General features: G+C 38.8%; 1 protein-coding gene across 2 annotated transcripts; it reads right to left on the reverse strand.

Annotated features, from left to right (window-relative positions):
• Positions 1-3216: 3216 nt before the first annotated feature.
• On the reverse strand, positions 3217-9153 carry LOC118916113 (olfactory receptor 1361-like). Of its 2 annotated transcripts, none has more exons than XM_036892698.2 (2): positions 8941-9153; positions 3217-6309 (listed from the first exon to the last, which is right to left on the reverse strand). In XM_036892698.2, the coding sequence occupies exon 2, from the start codon at positions 6305-6307 to the stop codon at positions 5366-5368; it is 942 nt and encodes a 313-aa protein (XP_036748593.2). In that variant the 5' UTR covers positions 6308-6309; positions 8941-9153; the 3' UTR covers positions 3217-5365. The 2 variants fall into 2 exon arrangements, with proteins under 2 accessions (XP_036748593.2, XP_036748594.2); XM_036892699.2 differs by lacking the exon at positions 8941-9153 and adding an exon at positions 7673-7866.
• Positions 9154-24004: the final 14851 nt, after the last annotated feature.

A 24004-nucleotide genomic window follows, 5' to 3' on the forward strand; every position in this document is an offset into this window, starting at 1 on the left:
AGTAGAGCCTGATTTGATGGGGCAAGTGTCCTTAGAGTAAGAGACACGAGAGAACTGTTTCCCTCTCTCTGCACACACGCACCGAGGGAAGGCCACGTGGGGACACTAGCGAGAAGCCGAGAACCAACAGCTCTCACCAGAAACTGAATGGGCTGGTAATCTTGATCTTGGACTTCTAGCCTCCAGAACTGTGAGAATATTTCTGTTCTTTAAGCCACCATGTCCATGGTATTTTGTTATGGCAGCACAAACCAATATAGTAGTAAGTATGTGTTCAACTTTGTAAGAAATCCTGTTTCCCAAAGTAGCTGTACCATTTACATTTTCACACTGCAATGCAGAAGAATATCTGTTGCTTTGCACATAACAATATTTTCAGGGTTTTGTTTTCTTTTGCTTTTAACACTTCTCATAGGTATGTAGTGTTACCTCATTGTGGCTTCAATTTGCATTTCTGAAGAATAACGAAGCGAGCATCTTTCTACCCACATATCCTCTTTGATAAAGTGTCATTCAAATCATTCACCCATTTACAAAATTGGGTTGTTTCTTATTTTCATGTTTTGAGAATTCTTCATATATTCTGTTTACTAAATCTTTATCAGAGGTGGACTTTATAAATATTTTTTCTAGTTTGTGGCTTGTCTTTTCATTTTCCTAACAGTATCTTTGAAGAGCATTTTTAATTTTGCAGAAGTCCAATTTATAATTTAAAAAAATGTTATGGATCATGCTTTTGTGGTTGTATCTACAAAATGTTTATCTAATCTAAAATCGCAAAGACTTACTCCGATGTTTTCTCCTAGAAATTTATAGGTTTTAGTTTTACATTAATGTCTTTGATTCATTTGGAGTTAATTCTCTAAGTCATGTGTGGTAAGGATCTGTTTAATGTTTTTTTCTAAATCTTGCTGTGAAGACACTGCATTAGTGTTTGTTTAAAAGATTATCTTTCTCCCACTGAATTGCTTTGGCACCTTGGGCTAAAATTAATTCAACATATATGAGAGGGTCTATTTCTGAACTCTACTGTGTCCCATTGATACATGTGTCTATGCTTTGGTCAAAGTATTATAGCTTCATAGCAAGTCTTGAAATTAGGTGGTGTGAACTTTTCGACTTTATTCTCACTCAAAACTGTTTTGCTATTCTAGTTCATTTGCCTTTCTATATAAAGAATATATAGAATCATATATAAAATAGTATATAGATTCTATATAAAGAATCAGCTTGTCAATTTTCAAAGAATAAAAAAATTCCATCAAGTATTTAGATTTGACTTATGGTAAATTTATAGGTTATTTTGAGAGCAGTTGACTTCTTGCCAATATTGAGTCTTCCAGTCCATGATCAGCATATCTCTCTTATTTGTTTATGTTTTGATTTCTTACAAAAATATTTTGCAGTTATCAGCATAAAGATTTGGCATACATTTTAAAATTTATACTTAATGCTTCATAATTTTTTGATACTTTAATAATGTTTGTCACTTTCCTACCCATCCCCCAGTGTGGAAGGGATCGGCTTAAAGACGAGAGAAGATTTAGGCAGATTATAAGAGTCAAAGTGTCCTGAGACACCTGGGTTCTGCTTTATTACAGGCCCATGTGGGAAATAGCGTGCCAAGCATTGTTAATCAGTTCTTTTGAAGTCCTTATGCTACGTGCAGCATGAAGAGTACATCTGTTTTTAATAGCCCAGTTCCCATTAAGTGCTTTTTCTCAGAATATTCTCCTGAGTGTTCTGGTTAAAGGTTTTTCCTGTTTACGAGTAAATACTGCCCTCAGCTAAGCTTTGTCTTGGAGTATCCTCCCGGAAGGCTTCAGCAGTTTTCTGCACTAGCCTCACATGACTCTTACACTTCTGCTGTTCGCAGCCAAGTTCTTAAGCTTTCCTCCCACAAGTATTGTAAATCGTACTTTAAAAATTGTTGATTTCTAATAATTCTTTGCTAGAACATAGAAATACAACTGATTTTTGTGTGAACTTATATCCTTGACCTTTCTAAACTGAGCTTTAGGAGCTTTTTGTTGGGTTTTGTTGTGTACTCCCTCGGATTTTCTACATGGATAGGAATGTCTTCTACAAATGAGTTAGCTTCATTTGTTCCCTTTCAATCTATATGTTTTATTTTTTTCTTGCTTCATTGCACTGGCTAGGACTTCCAGTACAGTGTTGAATGGGAGTGGTAAGAGTATACATCTGCCTTGTTTCCAGTCTTGAGGGGAAAATATTTAGTCTCTTACCATTAAATATGGTGTTGGTGCTAGGTTTTTGCAGAAGCTCTTTATCAGACTGAAAGATTTCCTTTCTATTTGGAATTTCCTGAGGACTTTTTACAGCTAATTGATATTTAATTTTGTCAAATGCCTTTTCTCTATCAATTGATAGAGACATATCATTTTTATGCTTTAGACCATTTATAGAGAGAAATTACAGTGATTGGTCTGCAGTTTTTCTTTTTCATAATGTATTTATCAAATTTTGGTATCAAGGCTATACTGACCTAATAAAATGAGTGGGAGTGGGTCCCATCTTCCTTTATTTTCTGAAAGTGCTTGTGTAATATCAATATTATTTTTTCTTTAAATGTTTGATAGAATTCACCAGTACAACTTTCTGAGCCAGGAATTTTCATTTTGGAAGATTTTTTATTAAGATTTCCATTTCTTTAATAGCTATAGGGATATTAATAGTTTCTTTAATTTTATTGGATCTGTCTTGGTAAGGAATGTTTTTTTTCCCCTAGAACTTGTCCTTTTCAACTAACTTACTAAATTTATTAGCCTAGAGTTTTTAATATTATTTCTTTATTTGTCTTTGAAAATCTCTAAGATATGTAGTTATATTACTTTCATAATTACTTATATAATATTTTTCTCTTTTTTGGTGATTAATCTTGATAGAGTTAACATATAATCATCTTGTTACAGAGCCTACTTTTGGCTTTATTTTTAGTTTTGTTTTCTTAGTCTGTACTCCACTGATTTCTGTTTTTCACTTTATTATCTCCTTCATTTTAGTTACTTTGGATATATTTCACTTCCTTTTTTCCCCTATCTTTTGGGATTAGAAACATAGATCATTGACTTCAAATCTTACTTCTTTTTTCTAATGTAAGATTTTAAAATTACGTATTTCCATCTAAATATCTCATACATGATGATACAGATTTTTTTCATTTTTTGCCATTTAAAAATCCATTTAAATTTAGTGACAAATTGGGAAGCAAACATATGCTTTTTTTCCCAATTTTATTGAAAGATAATTGGCATACATCACTGTATATGTTTAGGGCATACAGCATGATGGTTTGATTGACATATTTTGTGAAATGATTATCACAGTAGGTGATAGCTGCTAACATCCATCATCTCATATAGACACAATATAAAGATACAATTTATTTTCATTATCATTCAATTCAAAATATTTATTCATTTCCATTCTATTCTTTAAGAATTCTTCACCATTGATCTTTTTTAAAATGCAAAAGGATGCTCTTTAAGTGGAAGGGAACTAGTATCAGAGAGGAATTTGAAGCTTCTGGGTTAGAAAAAAATGAATGAAAATGACAAATATTTGAATAACTATGTTTTTCTCCTCTTAAGTTCTTTAAAATGCATATGGTGGTTGAAAGCAAAAATTAATGACTGGTGATCATTAATATTAAAAACTTTTGCTCTGCAAAAGCCTCTGTTAAAAGCATGGAAAACAAGGCACAGACAAAAAATATATGCAAATCACAATATCTAACAAAGGATTTCTATCTAGGATATATACAAAACATTAAAAAACTCAATAGTGAAAAATAAATTCACAAAATGGGCAAATTATTTGAACAGACATTCCACCAAAGAAAATATATAGATAGCAAATAAGCACATGAAAAGATGCTCAATATCCTTTGCAATTAGAAAAATTCAAATTAGATCCCATAAAATACTATTACACACTGACAATACCAAGGGCTGGTGAGAAGGCAAACAACTGGATCTCTCCCAGATTGCAGGTGGGAATCCAAAATATCATAGCTGCTATGGGAAATGGTTTGGTAATTTCTGTAAATTTAAATACACAGTTATATATAACCCAAGAATCTTCTGGATATTTCCCTAGGGAAATAGAAACACAAAACCTGTATGCTCATTTTTACAGTATTTTCCATTCATTTTACAGTTTTCCATTCATTCAGTGGAATCTTACTCAGCAATAACAGGAGCAAAATATTGATATACACAACAACTGGATGAATCCCAAAAGCAGGTGCCAAAAGAAAAAAATAAGACTAAACAGGTTACATACATTGTGATTCCATCTATACAACATTCTGGAAAAAGCAAAACAGAGGGTGAATATATTACTCGTTTTCAGGGGTTAGGAGTGGAGGGAGACTTGGACTACGAAGGGACAGCATGGATGAACTACTTCAGGAAATAGAACTGTTATTTATCCTGGTAGCTGTGATGGTTATACAAATCTAAAGGTGTCTTAAAGCTCATAGAACTGTATGTTTAAAAAAAGGTCAATTTTACTGTATACAAGTTTAAAAATAATAAAAATAACAACCAAAAAGTAAAAGAAGAAAATCACCAAGTACCTGAAGAGGAAATGGTTGTGACTATTCTGGCTCCAGTAGTTAGTAGTTGTGTGTGCTTGGATGAGTATTCCCTGTGACTACATTTCCTCACTGTATAATGGGAATATTTATAGTATCACCTCATAAGGTTGTATGAAGATTAAGTAAAATAATAGAGATAGTCTTGAGCATATTGAAATCACTTGATAAGTGTCAGTTGTATTTGATTTATTATTATGCACAGTAGGATAATTGGGGTGAGATTGGTAAAATTCTATTAGCATATATAGCTCTCAGCTGGCATATGTAGCCTATTTTCTGCTTTTCCTGCTTCTGAAATCTCAAACCCAAACCAATTTAAACATGGTTTCTTCACTTTTTACATGAGAGATCACATACAGCAATTGAGTCTAAAAAGCCTGTTTCTAAGGTCATTTGCTATTCCCGTCCCATTGTGGTGGCCAGCATCTTGTAGCATTGCTAGACTCACCCTTAAAAAATGCATCCAGGTGTCACTTGGATCAGTCATCTAATTCACCTGGGCCTCGGTCTAGTTTTTACTGTATAATGACAGTCATAGTATCAGCCCTTCCTATAGGCAACAAATGAATGATTTCACAACTTATGAACCCCTGTCAGCTTCATTTTAAAATGTGATCATGATCTAGTACTAATTAGAGAAATAGTCATGGGTGAATTTTGCACCTATCTGGGCCTGAGAGTCTCTTGAAAAATGAAGAAATGCATGATTTCCAACAGCTGTTTCAACTCTAAAATTTTCTAATTCTAGGGTCTTGACAAGATTAGTCGCCTAATAATTAGTTTCCTTAAGGCTGCCTTCATGTCACGATTTCGCAGGCTGTAGATGAAGGGATTTGCCAAGGGAGTCACCACTGTGAAGATGACAGTGGCCACCGTGTCTTGCACTGAGTAGGAGGATGAAGGGCGCATATAGACCCCCAGGATGGCCCCAAAGAAGAGGGAGACCACAGTCAGGTGGGATCCACATGTGGACAGGGCTTTCCTTATTCCATGGGTAGATGGCAACTTCAGTACATTAGAGAAGATAAAGGCATATGAAACAGTGATACATGTGAATGGTGTAAGAGACATAAGTCCACCTGCAACAGACACCATCAACTCGTTGATAGAGGTATCAGAACAAGACAGCTTTAGAACTGCATAGGGGTCACAGAAAAAGTGATGCACAGTATTGTTGGAGCAGAACGTGAGCTGGGCCATGAGGAGGGTGTGCAGGAGAGCATGCAGGTTTGTGATGACCCAGGATGCAGCCACCAGCAGGATACAGAGCTTGGGCTTCATGATCACCGTGTAGTGGAGGGGGCAGCAGATGGCCACGTACCGGTCATAGGCCATCACACTCAGGAGGAACCCATCCATGTTGATGAAAGTGATGAAGAAGTAGATCTGGGTCATACATTCCACATAGCAGATAGACTTGCTTCCCAGTGTGTGATTCAGCAGCATCTTTGGGACGGTGACTGAGGAAAAGCAGATGTCGACACAGGAGAGGCTGGCCAAGAGGAAGTACATGGGCGTATGGAGATGACTGTCACAGCTGATGGCCAAGACGATGAGAGAGTTCCCGATGACGGTGACCAGGTACATCCACAGGAATAGCCCAAAGAGGACCTCCTCCTGCCCTGACTGCCCAGAGAGTCCCAGGAGAAGGAATCCTGCCACTCTAGTCTGGTTGTCTCTGTCCATGTCTGCAGGAGACAAAATGTGGTCCAAAGTAAAATTTAATTAATTGGGCTCTATTGTTTAGAGATTGTAACTTTTTAATTATACCAGATTCAAAGTTTGTTTATTAATATCACTTCAAATATAAAAGTAGGTAGATTGATATGTCATCATTTGAGCAAAGTTCTTACAATAATGCTTTTGTCATTGAGAATTAACTCACATTCGATAATCCTATGAAGTTAATTTCTATAATTTTAATTTATATTTAGTTATCTTTGATTATATAGAGCCTAGTTCATACTTCACTAGCATTTGGTGAATATCTGATTTGTACAAAGTATTTTCACATACACAATTTCTTTTTATCTGACAATGACAAGGTAATCAGAGACAAAGCAACTGAATTTAGAGAGATTAGGTGAGGACAGATTAGACTGGCAGAACTAAAATTTACAGTCCCCAACAGCTAAAGTGTCCTTTTCTTTACATTTCTCCTTAGCTCTACCTCCAAATTTTTATTAGATACCATTTATTGAAAACATAGCCAAGTGCCAAGCACTGTATACTACTACTTTATATGCATTTTCTCATTATAGCCTTTAAAAATGTGTATGTTTTAGAAATAAGCTTTCTTAAGCAGATGGAAAAAAATGAAGCAAGAAGATTTAGATATTTTTTAAGGTCGTAAGTTCTTTTACCTGAATAAAATGCTGCTTTATACAATGCATTCAAATTCAGTCTGTGTCTCTCTTACATTTTCCCAAGATTGTATTACTTCGAGAATCTGTCAGGTGGCTTGTCCTCAACCTTAGGTGACTGCATGGCATCAAAATGTCCTTGCAGCTCCCAACCATTGGCACGGATGAGCAAACCATGCTGGTGAGGGTGCTATGCAGAGGATTCTGCAAATAAACTTCCTTTCTGCCTTGTGCTAGTCAAAGTAAGATCAATTTGATGTGGTAGTTTGTATTACTTTTGAAGAGGAAAAAGAGATTCATAGAGCAAAATTATGGAGGTACATTCAAGTGATAATCCCAGCCCTTAAAGAATCAGTACAGACAGGAAGAGTCAGATAAAGCATTGTGGATGCAATAGCCATGGAAGAAGTCATAGCATTTGGACAGTAGAGAGGAGAGGAAATGGCATCTCTGCTAAGGACTAAGGCCAGGGTTATACAGGAGGAGGAAGGGGGGCTCACAGCAGGTTGAGTGTCTTGACTGGCTGGGGCAGAGGATGTCACAGGCAATACAGGAGATTAGTTGTGGGTTGTACATTATAGTACAGCAGTGGAGTGTCCTAACACTTTCAGGGTGAAATTAATAAAACCGTATTTAAGTCATTTTCTCATAAATTATATCACAGAAGTAAAGGGTGAAAGGGCAGTACCAGGCGGTAGGCAGAGCCACACTCCAGAGAAGGGGTGATTAATGAAGAATATACAGGTTGGGGGTCAGGGGCTGCATCCAGGAAAACCCACTGCAATACTTCTACAGCTTTCTTCACTGTGCCCTGGTCTTAATGGCAGGCTGTTCCCCATAATGGAAATGGTAGTAAAAGGTGGGAAAGTTATAGCACTATGGCAGGAAGGTTTTTCCTATTGCCTGGGAACTGTGCGTAAGGCCAAGAACAGGACAAGAGGCTTTATATAACCCGAACTCTGTTGAGAGAGCACCAGCATTAAGGTTAGCCACGTCCTGTCAGTGTTTACTGGGACGATCCTACCAGGAGCACAATCAACACTGCCCCTACCCCCCCAAGTCACTATGGGAAGAGAGGTGCCAGGACAAAGAACAGTCATCCTGAAGGAAGTCTACATCCTCTTGCCACATCACCTTGCGAGAGGAGAGAGCACTTCCTGGTCCTCAAACCTGAGGAGAGCTCCATGGAAATCCCTCCAAAGACTGGGAGATGCTTGCATGATGGGAGACCATCGTGGTTTTTCGGCTTAGCTGCTGAGCTTGTTGGCCAGCCCTTGCTTCCTCTGAACAGGAACGAGGAAATTGGGTAGAGATGGCAGAGCTGGGAACGGCATGGCAGTAAAGCTACCTGTGTGCTTGCCTGCATGCCATCACCCATGTGCTGGGACCACCCAGCACAGACTGATGAGAGCTGGATCTCCTGCCTCTGACACCCTCTGGAGGTTCCTCTGGAGGGACCCACAGAGATGAATCCGTAAGGGAGCTGGCTTTTGTTTTCCTGCCTCAGTCAGTAACAACCAGAAGAGCAACAAACACCCCTTCCTTGGGTGGTCTTCCTTGGGTGGTCAGGGAGGGTAACAGCCTCTGGATTTCCTCTCTTTCTTGCTCCAATGCAGGAACAACTAGTTTTAGCAAAGTGAGGTGCCTGAGACTTAAACACATTGAACGCCTCTCCCTCCCCCGCCACACTGCAGTCCAGGAAATGCTGTGGAAGGGTGGAACACAGACTGAAGTCTTTGAATGTTTTTCACTACTGAATAAGAGAAATTTTTATAATATACGATGGCTTCAAACGATAGAACATGACCAAGGTGTTTTTATGACACCCATCAATAGAAGACAAGTTACTAGAAAAAAAAATGCTTTCATTGCATGGCTTAAACACCAATAAGTTGAGATCCCACAATGAATAATAGGTCATATAGCAAATTCCTCTCACTCTGATTGGATACTCACCACCACCTCTGAATTTTAATTCAACTTCCCAGGCAGCTTCCTGACAGGGAGCCAGTGCTCTTACCAGTTCTCTTCGCAGTAACGTCCATTTTGCATAACTTAAATATGTGGATGTCTGGCTCTGTGTATTAATCTTTGTGAGTCTCCTTAGTGTGTGACCCACTCTGAGACATCTGACAGATCTTCAGCACTGTTTGTGTTCATGGACCTTAAACTGAGGCTGCTTTGCACCTGGACTCACCCCAAGCTGAATTCCCTCTATGGGGCTCCCTCTCTGACACCTCTATTATGTAACTACAGATCACAGTGGATGAACATAGGGAATAAACTGGAGAAAAGATGGAGACTGGGGGCAAAATAGGAGGGTCTTAGATGCAGAGGGATTTAGTGTGTCTGTTTTCCCAAATGGAAATCTATGTTTCTGTCCATGTGTATCTGTTGTCGGTGGCATGACCTCACCTGCTCTCCCAGCTCTTCTTACCGGGCTGCTCTCTGCTGCTGTGAGATACTGTCAGGGAGCCCCCATCTCCACTGGCTCCTTGCTTAACCCTGGATGATTCAAAAGTCTCAGGCAGGACTTAAGGTTGAACAATCTTTTCTCACCAGAGAACAACATTTAGAGTTAGGCACAGTGGCTCTCCTGGGTCTGGCTTAGATAATTGGAAACAAATAAATATATCTTCCTTCCCTGGAGGTCGGGAACTCCATGGGGATCAGGGCAGCAATTGTTGCCATGTTTGGGTGCCGCTAAACTAAGGTTGACTTCCCAGTGCTCCTCATTAGACACACACACTGTTCTTTGTCCCAATCCTCTCTAGACATAGATATCTGCATGAAGTGAGCTTGATTTAGTGCTCAGACTTCTTTCATCACATGCTCATGTCACAGACAGAATATACCTGGGCTCTTGCTCTGTGACAGAACTGACCTGAAGAAAAATTGTGAAGCTAGTGAAACTGGCTCACAGACGTTCACAGCAGCTCTATTCTGTGCACATTACTCATGCACTGACTACCTTTTGTTTAATCCATAAGCCTTCAGGACCCTACACCTTCTATACTTTCAAACACAAGCTTTGATTTTTAATTTATACTAGAAAGTAATGACTAAGAACAGAACCTCAGTTCTTTGTTTTAATATCTGTAATAGTTACCCGGTCCCTGACATAGAACACCAGACATACCACCTAGAGATGCTGGCCTGTGGACAGGGGGTCGAGAACACAGGGCACAGAGTGTGCATGCGATCACCTGAATATGCAGAATTGATGGGCTATTAGAACTTGAGTGCATGTTTCTATTTGCTTAAAAGCTGAGTCTTAAAAACCCACATTAAAAAATATATACATGAAATTGGGCCAAGATGTATTAGGTAAAGGCAAAAAGAAGAGAACAGGGTGGTACTATTTTTTTCCTTTCATGGCTTTTTTTTTATTGGAATATAGTCAATATAAAATTATGAAAGGAAAAAATTTCACTGGTAAAAGAAAACGTATAGTAAATTAATCACTTAAAAGCTAGTATGAAGGTCAAAAAGACAGTAAAGTCAATTACATCTAAAAGTTAGTTAAAGGAATCACTAAACAAAAAGTTGTAAAAGAAGATACCATATACCATATACCATAAATTTTGGAGAAGGGGGAATAAAAATGTATGTTAGAATGCGTTCAAATTTAAGTGGCCATTGCCCTTCTTCCAGTGAGAAGATAACTGCCTATAGCTCAGAAAACAAGTCTTCACTAGACACTGAATCAGCTGGCCCCTTGATCTTGGACTTTTCAACCTCCGTATATATAGAAAAACCTTCTGTTGCTTATAAGCCACCCAGTCTGTTGTACTTTTGTTAAAGTGGCCTAAAGGGGCGAGACAAATGCCGTCCGCAGTCTGAAAGCGGACAATCCTCCTGACGAATCAGCAGAAGGCCAAGAGCAGCCTGATGCTACGTCACGCCGGCGCCCTTCACCTCACTTCACCTCACCATGTTGGTGTTTTATCATCACACGTCATCAGAAGAAGAAAGGCATTTCCGAGCTAAGCTGGCAGGCGCCCTTCAAGTTTCAGTGTGCTGGAGACATGGTGGCACGGCCGCAGGGCTGCTGCCCAACCGCAGGAGAGCAGAGACTGGGACAGCTGCGGGCATGGAGAGGCGCGGAGGCAGAGGTGAGGGAGGACTGCAGACCTGCAGACTGTTGGGTACAGATGTAATTCTAGTGCTCGACCTGTCGCAGGGAGAGCAAGTCAGCAGGGGCCCAATCCTTTAAGGACCTTGCAAGGACGGAACAGATGGGTACATTTTACAGCTTATTGAAGGGACTCCATTTTCAGCTCCGACATGTGAAGAGCTTGGAAGTCATCAACAACTGTCCTTACAACAAGAAAAGGCTGAGCAAATTGAAAATCAATGACTTCTCTTAACCAATCAGAGAACTGGGGTCACTGGGATAATTGACAACCTGAAATCTGGAGAGACAGGTGAGCCCAAGATTCACAGAGGAGACATGCTAACGTGGAGCAGACTCAACCAGAGCTATAAATGAGTAATTACTTAGATGGTAATTCTGGCATATTGCTGAAGACTGAAGAGCGTGGATTAGCACCAGAGTGAGAAACTCCTGAAGTTTTACCACCAGGAATCCCACCGAGTACTCATAGTGAAGGCTAGAGAAAGATTCCTCCTGGGTCTGGCTGGGGAAGGAAGATGATCATTGTAAAATACATATAATCCATTCTCCCTAACAAAAGGCAGTTCTCCAGGAGGAAACGCTTTCCCACACTCTTCTGTCACTTCTACGTAGGGCATTTCTACCACTGTAGCCACCTCTAGGCTTTCCATCTCACAGAAGAGGGGGAAATGGCTATAGAACACCTGTGATGGCCCAGGGACACAGACCCACTAAAAACAGAAATTTAATCAAAAGATCATAAAATGCTTCCCCTCTTCCGTGCCTTTTAACCACACCTGCAGAGCTCCAATATCACAACAGTGGATTACAGCTGAAGGAGCTGCAAGATGCAGACTTTCTGAGGAGGAGTCTTAGGGAGTCTTCCCCAAGTCAACAGGGAAGACAGATGGAAGGACACTAGAGGAATCTGAAGCCTTTGGCAGCTACAGCAAAAAATAAACACAGCCCAACTCTTGGCAAAGGTAACATAAAACTTCACACTATCGGCCTATTTACATCATTTTGTACCACTCATGTGATTTGCATCACACCATGTCTAGCTTCCAACAAAAAAAATTACAAGTCATGCTAAGGGCAAAAAAATATACAGTCTAAAGAGCAAGCCAGACTCAGTTACGACACAGATGCTTGACCTATTGGACAGGGAATGTAAAATAACTATGATTAATATGTGAAGGGCCCCAAAGAAGAAAAGTAGATAGCATACAAGAGCAGATGGGTAATTTAAGTGGAGAGATGAAAATTCTAAGAAAGATTCAAAAACAAATACTAGAAATAGAAAACCCAGTAATAACAATAAAAATTGCTCTTGATGGGGTCCTTGGTACACTAGACAAGGATGAAGAAAGAATCAGTGAGCTTGAAGATAATCAACAGAAGCTTCTCAAACTGAAATGTAAAGAGAAACAAGAATAATAAGGAAAAGAGAAGAAACTCAACAGAACAACCAAGAACTGAGACAATTTCAAAAGGGGTAACATGGGTGTGATTGGAGTACCAGAAAAAGAGAGGAAGGAACAGAAGAAACACTTGAGGTAATAATGAGAATTTTCAAAAAAGAAATTGACAGACAACAAACCACAAATCCAGGAAGTCCAGTGAACACCAAGAAAGATAAATATCAAAAACTTATACTTAGGCATTTCATATTAAAAATGCAGGGAACTAAAGATAAAGAAAAAAAACCTTAAAAGAAATCAGAAGAAGAAATAATCCATGAATCTATAATCCATGAAAGAAATCATCAATAAACTGAACTTCATTAAAATTAAAAATGTCTGTTCTGTGAAAGATGTCAAAAGAAGACAAGCCAAAGATAGGGACAAAGTATTTGCAAAAAACAAATGTGATAAAGAACTGTTATCCAAAATATACGAAGAAATCTTGAAACTCAACAATAAGAAAATGAACAAACTGATTCTAAAAGTGGGCAATAGATCAGAACAGACACCTCACCAAAGAAGATGTGCACAGATGGCAAATGAGAATATGTATGAAAAGATGCTCAACATCATTGCATTAGGGAATTGCAAACAATAAGGAGCTACCAATACATACCGATTAGAGTGGTAAAAATCTGAAATACATCTAATTCTGTCAAGGATATGGAGTGACAAGAACTCTCATTTATTGCTGGCAGGAATGCAAAATCATACAGCCACTTTGAGGGACAGCTTAGCAGTTTCTTACAAAACTAAACATACTCTGGCCATCTGATACAGCAATCGTGATCCTTGGGATTTACCCAAATGAACTGAAAACTTACGTCCACACAAAAACTTGCCTGCAGATGTTTATAGCAACTTTATTCATAATTGCCAAAACTTGGAAGTAAGATGTCCTTCAGTAGGTGAATGGATAAACATCTACATCCAAACAATGGAATCTTATTCAGCATTAACAATAAATGAGCTGTCAAGCCATGAAAAGACATGGAGGAATTTTAAATGCATGTTACTAAGTGATAGAAGCCCATCTGAAAAGACCATATATTTTATCATTCCAGTCACATGACCTTCTGGAAAAGGCAAAGCTATGGAGACAACAAAAATATCTGTGGTTGCTGCGGGTTTGTGGGGAGGAAGGGGTGAATAAGTAGAACACAGAAGGCTTTTAGGGCAGTGAAGCTATTCTGTAAGATATTATAATGGTTGATACCTGCCATTATACAGCTGTTCAACTCCATTAAAAGTACACAGCAAGAGTGAGCCCTAATGTAAACTAGAGACTGGGTGATAATGAAGTGTCAACATAAGTTCCTCGATTGAAACAAACATACCACTCTGGTGGGAGATGTTGACAATAGGAGAGGCTGGGCATATAAGGTGATGGAGGGTAGATAGGAAATCTGTGTACCTGTCACTTAGTTTTTCTCTGAACCTAAAACTCCTTTAAAAAATAAAGTATGTTTCAAAGCAAACAAACAAAACAAAACAAAACAAAACAAAAACATTTAAATGGCTATCAATTTATCATAGATTGCTATTGTAAGGCTAAGAGCACTGACGGGCGGAGCAAGCACGTTGGATCCTGATGACGTGTCAAAGTCCCTGGCTGTTGCCCCCTCCCAACCTGAAAAATGTGCCTTACGTTAGCCAATCCTCGCACAGCTGTAAATCTAAGCTCTGCCTCCCCCTACCTTCTTTAAAAACTGCCTGTCTGCTTATGCGCGCGAATTCCCCAGCCTCTCTGTAGACTGGGGAAATCTCGCCCGGGTGTTTGTGTTCAAATAAACTACCTGGCCCTTTGTTGCCTCTCTTCGCCTGCTTATTTCGGCTAGAATTTATCTTACAGCTATATACATAGGATGTCATATAAGAATACACTGTAGCCTCAGAAGATTGGAGACTGACAAAAATTAGGCTTGGGGTGGAATAATGATTGTGCATTGAGCATTGACTCCCCTATACAGAATTTTATTGTCGTTAACAACCATTTGATCAATAAATATGAGAGATGCCCTCACAAAAAAAAAAAAAAAAAAAAAAAAAAAAAAAAAGACAGACTTCCAATGGTAAAATAAATTAGTGACCGGGATGTAATGTATAGCATAAGGAATATAGTCAAGATATTGTAACAGCCTGGTAGGGTGATAGCTGGAACCTAGAATTATGTATATAAATGTTCTACCACTGTGTTGTACACTTGAAACTCATGTAATGTAATACTGTGTGTCAACTACCCTTCAATAAAAAATAATTATTAAAAAAAAAAAAAAAAAAAGTGATTAGAGCCTCCATTACAATTCTGAATTAATGAGAGGTTGAGGGGCATTTTTATTGTCTTCCTGATTTAATGGGAATTCTTTGAAAATTACATCATTATTTATTATGCCTGTTGTAGGTGTTTAGTTGGTGCTTTTATCAGATTAAGAGCATTTTTCTTATTCTTAGTTTGTTAGGAATTTTATTGAGTGATTTTTCTTACGGTTTTTCATGTTTATTGTTTATTAAATTGGTGTTGGGACATAGGATAATTGTATCACTCCTTAATCAAGTTACTTGATTAAGTTACAAGTTACTTTAAAATATACTGCTAGATTAATTACAAAAAAAAAAAAAAAAAAAAAAAAGAATACACTGTAATCAAACCAAAAACCTACAAAACTAAAGAAAGTCATAAAGCACATTTCAAGAGAGCAAGAGAAGAAGAGTCAGAGAAGAGCAAAAGAGCAACCAGGAAACACAGAACAAAGTGACAACAAGTACGCCCCTAACATTAATTCCTTTAAGGGTGGCACTATTAATTACAGATAAAGCAGTAATTAAGTCAATCACAAGCATAAATCACAAAAGAGGAAAAAATTTTTCCTTTTATGATAAAGGAAAAATTCATAGAACTTAATAACCGTTTTGAAACATCAAACAAAATATGTAGCAATAGCTTAATAAGGCAAAGGCTCACAAAAATTTTTAAAGATTAAATTAATATCTTAATGATAGACTTAAACATACATTTCTCATAATTTGATAAAGTAGTTAATAAATATGGCAGAGAGTTTAAACAAATAAGAATTTTGATTAAAAAATATGTACATATTAAATATATGTATTTCCACCCTGTAAATGGAGAATAAACATTCTTATTTTAAGCTTAAAACAATGACAAATACTGACCATTTTCTTGGCTACAACAAAAAGTTCATGATAGAATCTTCAAACATTGATTTCATAGGATACATTCTTTTACAGCTTCTATCACAAAGCCAAAAATTAGAAACCAAAAATTGGAATGTAAAAGGAAATGTCCAGTTGATAAAACTAAAAAATGTTCTTCATAATACTCATATGAAAAAGGAAATTAAAACCAAATAATTTATAAATTAAAGGAAAAACTAATATAAAAACCTGTGGGAAAAATAGACTTTCATGCTTCTTTAATAATGAAGGAATAATGAAAACAACCAGAAAACATTTAATAAAATGGTAATAAGTGCATACATATTGATAATCAAATGTAAATAGACTAAGTATCTCTATCAAAAGGCATAGGGTGACTGAGTGGATAAAAAACAAGACCCATCTATTTGCTATGTACAAGAGACTCACTTCAGACCAAAAGACATACACAGACTAAAATTGAAGAGATAGAAAAAGATATTTCATGCAAATAAGGATTAAAAAAAACTGGAGTTGCAATACTTATATCAGACTAAATAGACTTCAAAACAAAGAAAGTAACAAGACACAAAGAAGGACATTACATAATGTTAAAGGGATCAGTCCAACAAGAGGATGTAACAATCATAAACATCTATGGATCCAACATAGGAGCACTTAAATATATAAACCAAATACTAACAGACCAAGGAGTAATTGACAGCAAAACAATAATAGTAGGGGACTTTAATCCACTTAATCAATGGATATAGCATCCAGACAGGATATAAACAAGAAAATAGAGATATTGAAGGACATATTAGACCAGATGAACTTAACAGATATATTCAGAAAATTCTATCCAAAAGCAACAAGATATACATTTTTCTCAAGTGCACATGGAACATTCTTCAAAACAGATCACATATTATGACACAAAACAAGTATCAACAAATTTTAAAAATTAAATTACATTTAATTTAATTGAAATTGTATCATTCATATTCTCAGGTCACAATGATATGAAACTAGAAATCAATTACAAGAGAAAAACTAGAAGAAGAACAAACACGTGGAGGCTAAACAATATAAACTAAATAATCAATGGATCAAAGAACATATCAAAGAGGAAATCAAATAATACATGGAAAGAAATACAAACAGAAGCACAACAATTCAAAATATGTGGGATGCAGCAAAAACAGTTTTAAGAGGGAAGTTCGCAGCAATACAGGCTTACTTCAAGAAACAAAAACAACTCCAAATAAACAATCTAACCATACAACTAAAGGAACTAGAAAAAGAGGAACAAAGCACAAAGTTAGTAAAAGGAGGGACATACTAAAGATCAGAGCAGAAATAAATAAAATAGAGAAGAATAAAGCAATAGAAAAAAAATCAATGAAACCAAGAGTTGTTGTGTTCTTATATACTAACAATGAACTAGCAGAAAGAACAAACTAACAACAAACTAGCAGAAAGAGAAATCAGGAAAACAATTCCATTTACAATTGGACCAAAAAGAATAAAATACCTAGGAATAAACCTAACCAAGGAGGTGAAAGACCTGTACTCTGAAAACTATAAGACACCTATGAGACAAATTAAAGAAGACACAAATAAATAGAAATCTATCCCATGCTCATGGAAAGGAAGAATTAACATTGTCAAAATGGCCATCCTGCCCAAAGAAATTTACCCATTCAATGCAATCCCTATCAAAATACCAATGGCATTTTTCAGTGAACTAGAGCAAATAATCCTAAAATTCATATGGAACCACAAAAGACCCAAAATAGCCAAAACAATCCTGAGAAAAACAGAAAGCCAGAAGTATTACACACCCTGACCTCAAAATACACTACAAAGCTACAGTAATCAAAACAGTATGCTATTGGCACAAGAACAGACCTATAGATCAATGGAACAGAATAGAGAGCCCAGATATAAACCCACACATATATGGTCAATTAATATACGATAAAAGAGCCATGAATATACAATGGGAAAAAGTCTCTTCAGTAATTGGTGTTGGGAAACTGAGCAGCTACATGCAAGATAATTAAACTGGATTACTGTTTAACTCCATACACAAAAGGAAACTCAAAATGGATCAAAGACCTAAATGTAAGACATGAAACCATAAAAATTTTAGAAGAAAACATAGGCAAAAATCTCTTGAACATAAGCATGAACAGTTTTTTCCTGGACTTATCCCCTCAGGCAAAGGAAACAAAATAAAAAATGAACAAGTGGGACTACATTAAACTAAAAAGCTTCTTTACAGCAAAGGACACCATCAGCAGAACAAAAAGGCAACTATGAAAAATTATATGCCTAGAAGAAATTGATAAATTCCTAAAAACACAATCTTCCAAGACTGACCCAGGAAGGAAGAGTAACTCTGAACAGACCAATTAGTAGTAATGAAATTGAACTGGCGATCCAAAAACTCCCAAAAAACAAAATTCCAGAACCAGATGGCTCCATGGGTGAATTCTACCAAACATTTAAAGACAAGCTAGTAGGAATACCTATCCTTCTTAAAGTATTCCAAAAAAATACAAGAGGAGGACATACTCCCAAAATCACTCTATGAGATCAGTATTACTCTAATACCAAAACCAGACTAAGACACTACCAAAACAATAATAGTAATGATAGAATATAAAAGTAAATAAATAAATAAACCAAACATTTAAAAAAATTATTTTAGTCAAATAAATAGTTTAACATTGCTTTAAAAATTAAACAAATCTTTCAATGAAAAACCTAGTCCCCTACCCTCCATCTCACCACACCTGGATTCTAATTCTCAATATACTTTTACATATTTCTAAATAATATGCCAATAATGCTATTTTCTGATCATTTATTTGCAGTGTTACCTATTCTCTTCCCATTTGACAGGTGGTAAATAATAACACTCCACTATCTCATTTCCTCTTCCCCAAAGCCTCCTAATAGAGTTACATCAGAGTTTTGGGGTGTGTCACTATTATTGACATTCTGACTCTGTTATATGTTGTTGGTTTACTAATCTTACTTTTTTTTCTTGTACAACTTTTGGATGTTCCTGAAATAAACAATCACTTAGAATTCAATATTAGAATCAACTTAGAATGCCAGCCTTGGAATACCTATTGGAACTTGTTTTATGTGGTAGAAATTAACTATCTCATCTAAGCCACATCCTTTGCTGTTATATACAGCAGACCTGATACTAACACCCATCAGTGGTGAGGGTCTACAGCCCTAGTCTACCACTCTTGAGCTGAATTAAAAGAAAAGAATAAGCAATACACGACTCACAAACTGGAACTTTGAGAAAAGGCCAACAGGTCTCAGACAGCCTAAGAATGGAGTAGAGGAGAAGTCCCTCAAATATATTAGGATGAATAGATGGTTTGAATCCAAGAGTCCTTTGCAAAATGAGAGTTAGTTTAAAAACAAAAAAGAATGGCAACTATGCAAAGATAATAAAGTCTTTCTCCTCCACCAGGCACGTGGAGCAAGAAGGAAAGAGGACACCAGTCCTGCAGGAAAAGAGAGAGTGACATATCCTCAGCAAAGACATTATGCTTTTAAGGATTGCAAAAGGAACAAGAAATCAGTAAGAAAAGAAATCTAAGAGAAAAGTGTTGAATGCAAAGATACAGGAACAAATGGAGAACCAAAACAATACAGTTATAGAACTATTAATACATTCAGAAAAGTGAGGAACTAAAAACAATTAGTGACTTAGGGAAAATCCTCTAGATAACTACAATGGTTGCCATGGGAAGAGGCCACAAAACAGAGAGAAGAGGGTAAAAGGAAGACACGTGGTCTGTATATAAGGATAGTATACTTACCAGAAATCAAGAATGCAGGAAATGGAATGGAAAATGTAACCAAAGTAATACTTCTCTTGGATAAAAGGAATAAATCAATTTCCTTAAATTGTATATAGAAATTGTGATAAAATATCCATAACATAAAATTTACCACCTTAACCATTTTTAAGCACAGTTCAGCGGCATTAAGTACAATCACATTTTTGTGTAACCATCACTAACCATCTCTCTCCAGAACGTCTTCATCTTCCCAAACTAAAACTCTGTACCCATTAAACACCAACTCCCCATTCTCCCCAGGCCCTAGTAACCACCATTCACTTTCCGTCTATAGGAATGTGGCTATTGAAGGCACTTTGTGTTAAGTGGAATCATATCCTTCCCTTTTGTGTCTGGCCTATTTCACTTAGCATATTCTCAGGGTTTATCCATGTTGTAGCATGTGTCAAAAATCTCATTCCTTTTGAAGGCTGAATAATATTTCGTTGTATGTATATAACACATTTTATCTATCCATTCATCTGTCAATGGACATTTGGGTGGTTTCCACCTTTTCGCTATTTGTGAATAATGCTGCTATGAACACTGTTGCACAGATAACTGCTCAGGAGGTCCTGGAGGAGTGGAGGATGCAAGACAGGGGTGAGAGCATCCAGGAAGTCAAGATGTCTTGGCAGTTCAGGGAATACTGTGGAGTGAGAGTGTCTTGTGGGGAATGGTTTTCTTGAGGGTTCGAATAATCACCTCATGGATTCAGGAGGTCCTGGTGGGTCAAAGCTGTTCTGGGCTGTCTGTGTGTTGGAGGCAGGGGAGGTGGCGGTGACTGAGAAGTTCTGCGCTGAGGCGCATGGGAAAGTTAGCGTGTGCCAGAACCAGATGTCCTAATGTGCCCACATACATCGGACCATCGAGGTGCCTTGGGAGACCAGGATATGTCTTCACTTGGTCCAAATGTCCTCTGAGTCAGGCTTGTGTGATGGAGCATGAATGGTTTTTCAGTGTCAGCATTTCTTCTGCAAGATTAGAGCCAAATGGGAGGTTTTGGAGGGCAGATCCCCTTGAGTATATGGATCCTTTCAGGCCAGGGAATTCCTTACAGGGTCAGAGGTTCCCAAATCTCATCATGCCCTTGTGGGTCCAGATGTCCTACAGGGTCATGGAATTATTGTGAATTCAGGCTATCATGATGACTATAAGGTACTAGAAGTCAAAACTTCCTGGAGGGCCCATATGTCCTAGAGAGTGAAATATCTTTTGTGCCCTAGAGATTCAGGAATCTGATAGGCTCAGAATGACTCTGAAAGCTAGAGTCTCCTAGGGACTGTGGTAATAACACTAAAAATAATGGCAATAAAGTAGCATTTTTGTCTGTGTTTGCCATGATCCAGGTACAGTTCTAAATGCTTCTCTTTTATTAACTATCATTACAACTTCACCAGGTAGCCACAGTTTATTCTTATTGTTTGTGAATTTACTTACTCACCAAAATGTATCTGTAACTCCAAGATCAATACTCCTTTGCACTGCTCTTTGGCATTTCTGTGGATATTTGCATTCATGTACATGTGCAGAGGGATGAAATATTTGAGTCGCTGCGTCCCCAGCTGTCAACCAAGGTGATCGCTCTGCTTTCCTGTTTTAGATCTCATACTGTAAACAGGTGTCTTTTGTGATCTATTTGGTGCTGTCAATTTTCAGATTTTTGTGCTTTTGGGGGATAATTTTGCCATTTAAAATGGACTCAAACATGGAAACAATGTCTGGTATTCCTAAGTGCAGAAAGGCCATGGTGTGCATTATGGAGGAAATATGGTTAGAAAGGCTTTGTTCAGGCATAAGTCATAGTTTAATGTTAGTGAATAATGTACATAAAATAATGTGTCTTTAAACAGAAACTCATGTAACAAAGTTATGTATTAATCAGGTGACAAAAATGTTGTGGCTGGAGGCCTATGTTCCATGAGGTTATACAAACATTGCATTAGGGAGCGAACCATTAATGGCTCCTAGGAGAAATGAGTTCCCTAATTCAGTGTTTGTAGTGACTTTATGCAACATAACTACCTCAAATAAAAAGAATCGACTGTATTATTATCCTTAGATGAGAAAGCTGAGGCACAGAGATATTAAGTAATGAGCTCAGGATAACAGAGCCAGTAAATGTGTAGCTAGACTTGAACCCATGACAGCCTGCTGGCTCCTGAACCTATGCTCTTCCCCACCACACCATTCTGCTTTTCATAGGGTGAGAGGATCCTGGGTGCAAGACTTCCCGGAAGATCAGGTCTGAAGGTGGGAATCAGGACACCCTGGAAGACTAAATGCCTCTAAATCTCCCAGCCTCCTGAGGGATTATGGTATTCTGGGATATCAAGTCAAACTTGTGTCTCAGTGTCATTGGGGATTGGGGTAGTGGGTCAGAGTTTCTTTGTAATATCAGTGTCCTGGGGCAATCAGGCTGTCCTGGGTGGCTGGCCAGGGTTCCCTTGTAGGGTTGGGTAGCTTGCGGCAGCAGGGTATTTTGGAATTCAGTGTTTGCTTGTAGGTCCAAATGACTCCACATTACTGGGCTGTCATGGGGCTCAGGTTGCTCTAGGAGGTCACAGTATATCCTGGGATGGAGGAAAGGGGTCGGTGTCTTGGATCAGGGCTTCCTGACTTTAATGTTCTTAGGGACTGAATATCTGCCCCCACCCCCACACCCTAGTTGTATGTTTAAGCCCTAATCCCCAGTGAGAATATTGGGTGGCGCCCCCATGATGGATTCAGTATCTTTATAGGAAGAGGCTGAGAAACCAGAGCTGGTTCCCTCCCCACCATGTGAGGATGCAGAAGGCAGCTGTCTGCAACCCGGGAAAAGAGCCTCACCAAAAACTGAATCAACTGGTGCCGTGGTCTTGGGCTTCCCAGTCCAGACCATGAGAAATAAATGTCTACTGGTTAAGCAGCCTTTGGTATTTTGTTGTGGCAGCCGGAACTGACTGAGAGAAATGTACATTCGGTTTTTCTGGGGGTGTTGTTAGAATACAGGTTCTGATTCAGCAGGACTGAGGTGGGGCCCTAGAGTCTGCATTTATATCAAGTTCTCATTTTCTTGGGCGCCACTGATGTATGGACCGGATCCCAGAGGATTATGATGGGTTTTTGTCTTGAACTGTCAGGGTGCATTTAAAGGATGTGTGTGAAGGGTTCGCATGACCTTGAGGACCAGACTGCCCTATGGGTCCAGTCCAAGAGGGGCGGTGTGTCCTGGGACATCAGAATTTCATGGCGAGGGCAGGAGGATCTCCCACTAGACATGGACTGTTCTGGGCTTCAGTGTGTCCTAGAGGGCCCTACAGTCCTAGGGTGTCAAGCTGTCTTTAAAGGGTCAGGATGCCCTGGGATGTCAGAATGTACCTCCTGGGTTTAATTAACCTCAAGAAGCTGAGTCCCCTGGGTATCAGGGTGTCCTGCTTGCTCGGGGATTCTGGAGTGTCAGGGTTTCCTTGAAGAGTCAGAATGTCAGGATGTCATGGGAATCTCAGTCTCCTGCAGAGTCCTGAAGTCCAGGGAGGCCCGGATAATGCACCTGGCATTCAGATGCTCTTGAGGGTCCTGAGTGAATGAAGAGGTGATGTTTGGGGGAGGAAAACAGAAGAGTGCTTGAGAGCTATGGTATCCTGGAGACTCATTCTAGGGTTCAGGTTGCCTTGAGGGGTGCCTAGTGTGTTCTGAGAATCAGGGCATCTAGGAGGGGCCAGATTGCACTGTACCTTTTAGTTTTTTAGTGTCCTGGAAACCGGTCCTTGGCTATTGCCCAGGTGCTGAGATGCCAGGCAGGCCCTGCTCCTGGCCCCCATGTGCACCCCCTCTTCATCTCCCCCCACGGTGGGGTTCTGAGGAGGGGGTCTTAGGAGGAATGCATTTACTCCTCCTTCCCCTGCCTGCTCCCAGGAGGGGATTTAATAGGACAAAAGAACTTGGTCCTCTGGGAATACGAGCTCTTGGCCCCAGTCCCTGGACCCTCCAACAGAGCACCTTCCCTCATCCGGCTTGTGATCCTCCCCTGTTGAAGGGGGCTCTGGTGACCAGGCAACGATTGGATAGGCCCCTGGGGATGAGGCGGAGGTCACTCCTCCGAGGCTTGGGGAGAAAGGGCTGGTGTGAGGTTGCAAGCCGGGGAAGTAGGCAGCTGAGAGCAAGGGGAGAGAAAAGTAGGCAGGACCAAAGAAAGAAGGTGAGGGCAGGACCGAGAATGTGATGATCCGCAAGCACAGGAATGGAGTAGAAAGAAAATAGGAAACAGGGGACAACATTACAAAGAAAAGAAAGACAAAGACATCTATATCCACACCGAGGGAAAGGGGTAGGAACAGAGGGAGGAGGGAACAGCAGAAGCAGAGGCAGAAGGGTCCAGTATTGGGGCCTCGGAGGCAGGAGACTGCCTTTGGTCTTTGTTGGGAGTC

This window comes from Manis pentadactyla, chromosome 13 (assembly GCF_030020395.1).
Source record: "Manis pentadactyla isolate mManPen7 chromosome 13, mManPen7.hap1, whole genome shotgun sequence".
Classification (NCBI taxonomy): Eukaryota; Metazoa; Chordata; class Mammalia; order Pholidota; family Manidae; genus Manis; species Manis pentadactyla.

Coding starts and splice junctions, on each gene's coding strand:
- LOC118916113 (XM_036892698.2), bottom strand. CDS start 6,307: ATGGACAGAGACAACCAGACTAGAGTGGCAGGATTCCTTCTCCTGGGA.